This window comes from Rhinopithecus bieti, unplaced genomic scaffold, assembly GCF_001698545.2.
Source record: "Rhinopithecus bieti isolate Rb0 unplaced genomic scaffold, ASM169854v2 scaffold_10347, whole genome shotgun sequence".
Lineage (NCBI taxonomy): Eukaryota > Metazoa > Chordata > Mammalia > Primates > Cercopithecidae > Rhinopithecus > Rhinopithecus bieti.
Genome location: NW_016806836.1, coordinates 4342583 through 4351402, shown reverse-complemented (window position 1 = coordinate 4351402; position 8820 = coordinate 4342583). Strand labels below are relative to the sequence as shown.

The 8820-nt window shown below is 45.0% G+C and overlaps 1 protein-coding gene across 5 annotated transcripts in view; it reads left to right on the top strand.

The window, feature by feature from the left end:
- IFT52 (intraflagellar transport 52) overlaps window positions 1-8820 on the top strand; it is a 60847-nt gene that overhangs the window by 47983 nt on the left and 4044 nt on the right. For all 5 annotated transcript variants that reach the window (XM_017878038.1, XM_017878040.1, XM_017878039.1 and 2 more), the window contains 3 exons: window positions 688-775; window positions 1898-2006; window positions 7884-8029. In XM_017878038.1, coding sequence (XP_017733527.1) covers window positions 688-775; window positions 1898-2006; window positions 7884-8029 — 343 coding nt within the window. The remainder of the gene's footprint in view (window positions 1-687; window positions 776-1897; window positions 2007-7883; window positions 8030-8820) is intronic.

Genomic DNA, 8820 nt, shown 5'->3' with positions numbered 1-8820 from the left:
GGTTTACAAGCATGAACCCCGGCCCCTGGGTTTTTTTTTTTTTTTTTTTTTTTTTTTTTTCTTTTTGAGACAGAGTTTTTGCTCTCTTGCCCAAGCTGGAGTGCAATGGCATGATCTCTGCTCACTGCAGCCTCCACCTCCTTGGTTCAAGCAATTCTCCTGCCTCAACCTCCCGAGTAGCTGGGATTACAGGCGCCAGCCACCACACCCAGCTAATTTTTGTATTTTTAGTAGTGACAAGATTTCACCATGTTGGCCAGGTTGGTTTCAAACTCTTGACCTCAGGTGATCCACCCACCTCGGCCTCCCAAAGTGCTAGGATTATAGGTGTGAGCGACTGCGCCCAGCCAATCTCATTCTTTTTATGGCTGCATAGTATTCCATGGTGTATATATACCACATTTTCTTTATCCAGTCTATCGTTGTTGAGCATTTGGGTTGATTCCATGTCTTTGCTATTGTGAATAGTGCTGCAGTGAACATATGCATGCATGTGTCTTTATAATAGAATGATTTATATTCCTTTGGGTGTATACCCAGTAATGGGATTGCTGGGTCCATTGGTATTTCTAAAAATAGTACTGAACCACTGTATTTCATGGAGAACAGCACAGTGTGGTCAGTTAGACATGCTGTGCTATGGTGTCTTGTCTTGATCCCTGCTTTTTTGTTTGATTATGAACACAGGGCTCACGAGCAGCTAAATGTGAAGCATGAACCGCTCCAGCTCATCCAGCCTCAGTTTGAGACGCCTCTGCCAACCCTTCAGCCTGCGGTGAGTAGGTGTGCTTGGGGGATCCCACTGCAGAGCCCCACTGTTGCCCTTATCTTGTCAGCAGGCCTTCACCGTGGTCCCTTCCATGTGCCATTTGTGGCACTCCTTGTGGAGTCATAGTGCTCTGTCTCTAAACATGCATGGACACCTAATTTGTTAATGTTCTATAGAGACTTCCAAATTGAGGAATCAAGGATATGGAGCCTTCTGGCTATTAAACATTTCCCATTCCCATCTTGTGGGGTTGGAGGGCATATATGAGATTTCTTGGATAAAAAGGAAGAAAACTGTACTGCCATTCCAGGTGTCAGGGCCTGATTCATAGCATAATTCTCACAGCCCAGGGGATAGTTATGGTTATGTGTGTAAATAGGTTATTTTTCAACATTTCAGTCCAATATTCACTCAGCTTGCCTTTAAAATTACCTTGTCTCACCACATTCTGAAATGTTATGAGCCAGTTGGCTTGATCTTGCTTGGTAGCTTGAAATTGGCCATGGTGAGAGGATTTACATTACAGATAATGGTGAATGCTACAAAACAGGCTTTCAGTTTTGTTTTGTTTTGTTTTGAAAGTAGTTAAACATTTACCCGCATACCATTGGTTCATACCTGCAAAATCTGACTCCAAGTTCAATACTTTCTACACTAATCTGCATCTGGTTCTCCAAATAACTTCCATCCCTAAAAACTTATGATTAAATGAGAAAAAAGTTTTACAATCAAATGTTCAACACAAACCTAAGTCCCAAGCTTTGTGTCATCGTTCTGAGTTAATTAGTGTTGGTATGTCAGCTTGGTCAGTTTAGTGGTAATTAGAGCTGGTTCCACTTGATTGTTTACAGTGGGCTGGTAATCTTTCTTGATATGGGTCTCATGGGTGAGGGTAGACGAGGTGATGGGAGTTTGGGTATTTCATCCTCAGGGAAGAGCTGAGTTACTGTTCTGTAGGGATTTCCATGTGGTGCGGTTCCCAACTGAGGAATTAAGGATGTAGACTTCTTATTCTCCTTGTGTCTTGTCACTGTTAGTTATGACTTTGGACAACCTCTTTCTTGAGAGACTTTATTTCCTTTACATTATCCTCCCGCATTTCTAAATGATGACTTTATTTCCTTTTAGGTTTTTCCTCCCAGTTTCCGGGAGTTACCACCTCCACCTCTGGAACTATTTGATTTAGATGAAACGTTCTCCTCTGAGAAGGCACGGCTGGCTCAGATTACCAATAAGTGTAAGTTTGGCCAACTTTTTTTTTGAGATGGAGTTTCACTCTTGTTGCCCAGGCTGGAGTGCAATGGTACGATCTTGGTTCACTGCAACCTCCGCCTCCCAGGTTCAAGTGATTCTTCTGTCTCAGCCTCTCGAGTAGCTGGGGTTACAGGTGTGTGCCACCATGCCCAGCTAATTTTTGTATTTTTAGTAGACACGGGGTTTCATCATATTGGTCAGGCTGGTCTTGAACTCCTGACGTCAGGTGATCCGCCCACCTCGGCCTCCCAAAGTGCTGGGATTACAGGTGTGAACCACCACACCTGGCCTAAGTTTGGCCAACTTTTAAACTTTGTTTTCTCTTATGAGTTTTATTTAGTCATGAATTTCTGAGGATCACTATGAGAGAAAGCTTAGAGTTTGTTTAGGGAAAACAAAATATGAATAGGAGTATAAACTTCATTCTTATTTATGTCATGTAAATAATGTTGGTTGTTCTTCTCAAGGCTATTTAGTTCAGTGAATAAGAACATAGTGCCAAGCAGAAAGCCAAAGATCTCAGCTTTGATCCCTGTGAGTCTTTAGTTCTGACCTATTGAGAGACCATAGAATTAATCTTGACCCTGGCTGCCACTTAGCAAATCTCAGTCAGTGGTCATAGGAGCAGCTAAATAAGGAAATTGAGTCAGGGCCCAAAGAATCATAGAGACTTCAGACTGGACAGGATCTGAGAGAGAGCCAAGTGTGCCCACCTTGACATGTGGATGAAGAAATAAGGCCCCAGGCCACACAGCTCCATGATGAGTGGTCCTCCTGACTTTTGGTCTTGGGCTGCTCCCGACATGAATTGCCTCCAACACAGCAAATGGCTCTGCATATATATGCTCAGAGGCATAAAATTAGCCATCCACTTTGAGGCAGTGGCCCCACTCCTGGAAGTCTAATCTAAGGAGATTATATATATATATTTTTGAGACAAAGTTTCACTCTTGTCGCCCAGCCTTGGATACAATGGTGCAATCTCGGCTCATTGTAACCTCCACCTCCTGGGTTCAAGCGATTCTCCTGCCTCAGCCTCCCAAGTAGGTGGGATTATAGGCGCCCACCACTACACATGGCTAATTTTTGTGTTTTTAGTAGAGATGGGATTTCACCATGTTGGCCAAGCTGGTCTAAAACTCCAGACCTCAGGTGATCCACTGGCCTCAGCCTCACAAAGTGCTGGGATTACAGGCATGAGCCACCGCATCCAGCCAACTTCTACACTATTTATTTTAAAAATACAATAAACTCAAGAGGCTGAGGTAGGAGGATCGCTTGAACGTAGGAATTTAAGACCAGCCTGGGCAACATAGCAAGACCCTGTCTCTAAAAATATATTTTAAAAAAATAACAATTTTTAAAAATAGAAAAAACTATAAATTTGGGAATAGCTTTAATGTCCATTAGCAGAGGAATGGTCGTAAACTGCATCACAATCATTTGGTAGGAGAATATGTAGTCATTATAAAAGAGGTTCACAAAGGCTAGGGAATGACTCATATGACACAGATAAAATTTAAGAGAGAAGCCTGAATGAAGGAAGCAAGATACAAAACTGCATGTACAAGAGGATACCAGCTATGTCAGCAACATCTGTATGTGCCCAAAGCCCAGAAAGAAGTAAGCAAAATGGAAATAGTTCAGTGTAAACAAAGACCTTTACTGCATCTCTATTCTGTGCCAGGCATTGCTGTAGGTCCCGGACAATCAAAAATGAGTAGTACATAGTGATTAGTCCAGGAGGAATCACAGAACAGTGAAGAAGCAGAAGCTTTGATTTGGCATTTCTGTTTCTAGCAACTGTCCTATGGAAATCCTTGTGGAAATGCAAAACAAAATATATATAGCTATATAGATATTAATTATAGCATTCAAAAAATTGGAAACAGTCTAATGGTCCATACATTAGTAGGGGGATTGGTTTAAAGGTGTATGAAATAAGCCTGGGTCACATAGACCCCATCTCTACAAAAAAAAAAAAAATTGCCTGGGCGAAGTGGATCATGCCTATAATTGCAGCACTTTGAAAAACCAAGGCAGGAGGATCAGTTGAGGCCAGGATTTCAAGACCAGCTTGGACAACATAATGAGACTTTGTCTCAAAAAAACAAACCAAAAAAAGGGCTGGGTGTGGTGGTTCATGCCTGTAATCCCAGCACTTTGGGAGGCCAAGGTGGGTGGATCACCTGAGGTTGAGAGTTCAAGACCAGCCTGACCAACATGGAAAAACCCCATCTCTACTAAAAATACAGAATTAGCTGGGCGTGGTGGTGTATGCCTGTAATCCCAGCTACTCGGGAGGCTGAGGCAGAAGAATCTCTTGAACCCAGGAGGTGGAAGTTGCCGTGAGCCGAGATGGTGCTATCGCACTCCAACCTGGGCAACAAGAGTGAAACTCCGTCTGAAAAAAAAAAAAAAAAAAAAAAAAATTTAAGCAGCCAGGTGTGGTGGTGCACTTCTGTAGTCCTAGCTACTTGGAAGTCTGAGGTGGGAGGATCACTTGGGCCCAAGTGTTAGAGGCTGCAGTGAGCTATGATACACCATTGCAGTCCAGCCTGGGTGACAGAGGGACCCTGTTTCTGAAAAATAAATAAATAGAAACGAAATAGAATATTACATATCTGTTAAAAGAAAAATGTAGCCTGGGCACAATGGCTCACACTTGTAATCCCAGCACTTTAGAAGGCTGAGGCAAGAGGATCACTTGAGACTAGCCTGGGCAACAAACACAGTGAGACCTCTTCTCTATAGAAAAATAAACAAAATTAGCCAGGCATGGTGGCTCACTCATGTAGTACCAGCTACTCAGGAGGCCCAGGTGGGAGGATTGCTTGAACCTAGGAAGTCAAGGCTGCAGTGAGCTAAGATTGTACCACTGCATTCCAACCTGGTTGACGGAGCAAGACCCTGTCTCAAAAAATAAAAGAAAAGGCCCAGCGCAGTGGCTCACTCCTATAATCCTAGCACTTTGGGAGGCCAAGGCAGGTGGATCACAAGGTCAGGAGTTCAAGACCAGCCTGGTCAAGATGGCGAAACCCTGTCTCTACTAAAAATAAAAATAAATTAGCTGGGCGTGATGGCAGGTGCCTGTAATCCAAGCTACTTGGGAGGCTGAGGCAGGAGAAGCGCTTGAACCCGGGAGGCAGAGGTTGCAGTAAGCCAAGATCATGCCACTGCACTCCAGCCTGGGTGACAGAGTGGGACTCTGTCTCAAAAAAAAAAAAGAAAAAAGAAAAGAAAAAAAATGTAGGGCATAAAGTTTGACATGGAGTGTCCATAATACATCATTAAATGTGATCCCATTTTTGTGAAAACTTATATTTACACACAGAAGCAGACATAATAATAATTCTAGGTAGTTGGTGGCGATAGAACTAGGATGAAAGATTGTTACAGCTGTGGGTTTGAATGTCTTAGTAAAAGACATACATTTCTATCATAACTTAAAAATGCAAATCAGAGGGAGAATAAAGAAATTACAGCCGGGCGCAGTGGCTCACGCCTATAAGCCCAGCACTTTGGGAGGCCAAAACAGGTGGATTACTGGAGCTCACGAGTTCGAGACCAGCTTGGGCGACATGGTGAAACCCCGTCTCAAATACAAAAAATCAGCCAGGCGTGGTGGGGCACACCTGTAGTCCAAGCTACTTGGGAGGCTGAGGTGAGAGGATGGTTTGAGCCCAGGAGGCAGAAGTTGCAGTGAGCTGAAATCATGCCACTGCACTCCAGCCTGGGTGATAGAATCAAACCTTGTCTCAAAAAGAAAAAAATGAAAGAAAGAAAGAAATTACAGTATAATGGGCCGGGCATGGTGGCTCACTCCTGTAATCCCAGCACGTTGGGAGGCCAAGGCAGGTGGATCACAAGGTCAGGAGATCGAAACCATCTTGGCCAACATGTTGAAACCCCATCTCTACTGAAAATACAAAATTTAGCCAGGCATGGGGAAACATGACTGTAGACCCAGCTACTTGGGAGCTTGAGGCAGGAGAATTGCTTGAACCTGGGAGGCGGAGGTTGCAGTGAGCTGAGATTGCACCACTGCACCCCAGCCTGGCAACAGAGTGAGACTCCGTCTCAAAAAAAAAAAAAAAAAAAAAGGAAATTACAGTATAATGTGAGAAGGGCAGTAATGGCTGTCCATCCTACATGTAGGGCTCCAGAGGATGGCTTCACAGAGCTATGTTGTTGGTGGAATTATGGGTGATTTTTTTCTTCTTTAATTTTATTTCTATAATATTGTTTGTTTCTTGGGGTTTTGTTTTGAGACTGAGTTTTGCTCTTGTTGCCCAGGCTGGAGTGCAATGGCGTGATCTCGACTCACCACAACCTCAGCTCACTGCAACCTCTGCCTCCCAGGTTCAAGCGATTCTCCTGCCTCAGCCTTCCTGAGTAGCTGGGATTACAGGCATGCACCACCAAACCCGGCTAATTTTGTATTTTTAGTAGAGACAGAGTTTCTCCATGTTGGTCAGGCTGGTCTCGAACTCCCGACCTCAGATGATCCACCTGCCTTGGCCTCCCAGAGTGCTGGGATTACAGGCATGAGCCACCACGCTCAGCCTTGTTTTGTTTTTGAGATGGAGTCTTGCTCTGTTGCCCAGGCTGGAGTGCAGTGGTGCAGTCTCAGCTCACTGCAACCTCTGCCTCACAGGGTCAAGCAGTTCTCCTACCTCAGTCTCCCGAGTAGGGATTACAGGTGCACCCCACCATGCCTGGGGGATTTTTTCGTATTTTTAGTAGAGACAGGGTTTCACCATGCTGGCCAGGCTGATCTCAAACTCCTGACCTTGTGATCCGCCTACCTTGGCCTCCCAAAGTGCTAGGATTACAGGCGTGAACCTCCACGTCCGGCCGTTTTGTTTTGTTCTGTTTGAGATGGAGTCTTGCTCTGTCACCCAGGCTGGAGTGCAGTGGCGCAATCTCGGTTCACTGCAATCTCTACCTCCCCGATTCAGGCTATTCTCCTGCCTCAGTCTCCCAAGTAGCTGGGATTACAGGCCTGCATCACCACATCCGGTTAATTTTTGTATTTTTGGTAGAGATGGGGATTTGCCATGTTGGCCAGACTGGTCTTGAACACCTGACCTCAAGTGATCTGCCTGCTTCAGCCTTCCAAAGTGCTGGGATTACAGGTGTGAGCCACCACGCCTGGCCAATACAATATTGTTTTAGTAAATGCTGTTTTTAATTACCCCATATGCTTTTCTCATAGTGATCTTTGTTGCATTCAGGGAATAATTTGATTTCCTACTCTTTCCTGTTCTTTCTAATGTAGGAATACTAGATCTGAGGAATAGGAAAGCCAGTACCAGTCCAGTTTTATTCTGATTAGGAGTGTCACACTTCTGTCCTAATTTATAAAAGCAACACATTAGAGAGCGCTAGAGTTTTTCAGTGTTGAAATCCTATAGTCATATTACTTTAGGAAGAGATGAGTGATCTTTTTTTTTTTTTGAGACGGAGTCTCGCTCTATCTTCCAGGCTGGAGTGCAGTGGCCGGATCTCAGCTCACTGCAAGCTCCGCCTCCTGGGTTTACGCCATTCTCCTGCCTCAGCCTCCCGAGTAGCTGGGACTACAGGCGCCCGCCACCTCGCCCGGCTAGTTTTTTTGTATTTTTTAGTAGAGACGGGGTTTCACCGTGTTAGCCAGGATGGTCTCAATCTCCTGACCTCGTGATCCGCCCGTCTCGGCCTCCCAAAGTGCTGGGATTACAGGCTTGAGCCACCGCGCCCGGCCGTGAGTGATCTTAGGAAATGTGGAAACATGATAGGGCATACCTGAAACACACTAAGTCTGTACTTTGGGAAGGGCAGAAGTTAAGAATTAATCTAACTACTACTACAACTGTCTTAGGTACTGAAGAAGACCTGGAATTCTATGTCAGGAAGTGTGGTGACATTCTTGGAGTAACCAGTAAACTACCAAAGGACCAACAAGATGCCAAACATATCCTTGAGCACGTCTTCTTCCAAGTGGTGGAGTTCAAGAAATTGAACCAGGTACAGAGCCTACAAGGCATAGCGTAGTGGGAGCCCCTCCAGTACTGATATCATCCATGAACTGTGGTTGTCATGTTTTATGATGTTGATTTAGCCTGCAAGTATTTATTGAGCATCTACTACGTGAACAAAACAGACAATAATCCCTGTACTTATGGAACCTATGTACTAGCTGGACGATATAGACAATAAGCAATAAACATAAGTGAGTCACATAGGATGCTGGAAAATGGTAAGTGCTTTGGTATAGAAGTAGTAGAGGCCAGGCACAGTGGCTCACGCCTGTAATCCCAACACTTTGGGAGGCTGAGGTGGGCGGATCACCTGAGGTCAGGAGTTCGAGATCAGCCTGGCCAACATAGTGAAACCCCTCTCCACTAAAATACAAAATTAGCTGGGTGTCATGGTGCATGCCTATAATCCCAGCCACTCGGGAGGCTGAGGCAGGTGAATCACTTGAACCCGGAAGGCGGAGGTTGTGGTGAGCTGAGATCGCACCATTGTACTCCAGCCTGGGCAACAGAGTGAGACTCTGTCTCAGGAAAAAAAAACAAAACAAAAAAACACACAGCTGGGTGTGGTGGCTCACACCTGTAATCCCAGCACTTTGGGAGGCCGAGGCAGGTGGTTCACCTGAGGTCAGGAGTTCAAGACCAGCCTGACCAACATGGTGAAACGCCGTACCTACTAAAAATACAAAATTAGCCAGGCATGGTGGTGGTCCATTTCTGTTCTGCCCACTCCAGGGGCTTGTGGGTGGCTGATTTTCACTTTGATTGAGGGGCTGTTGG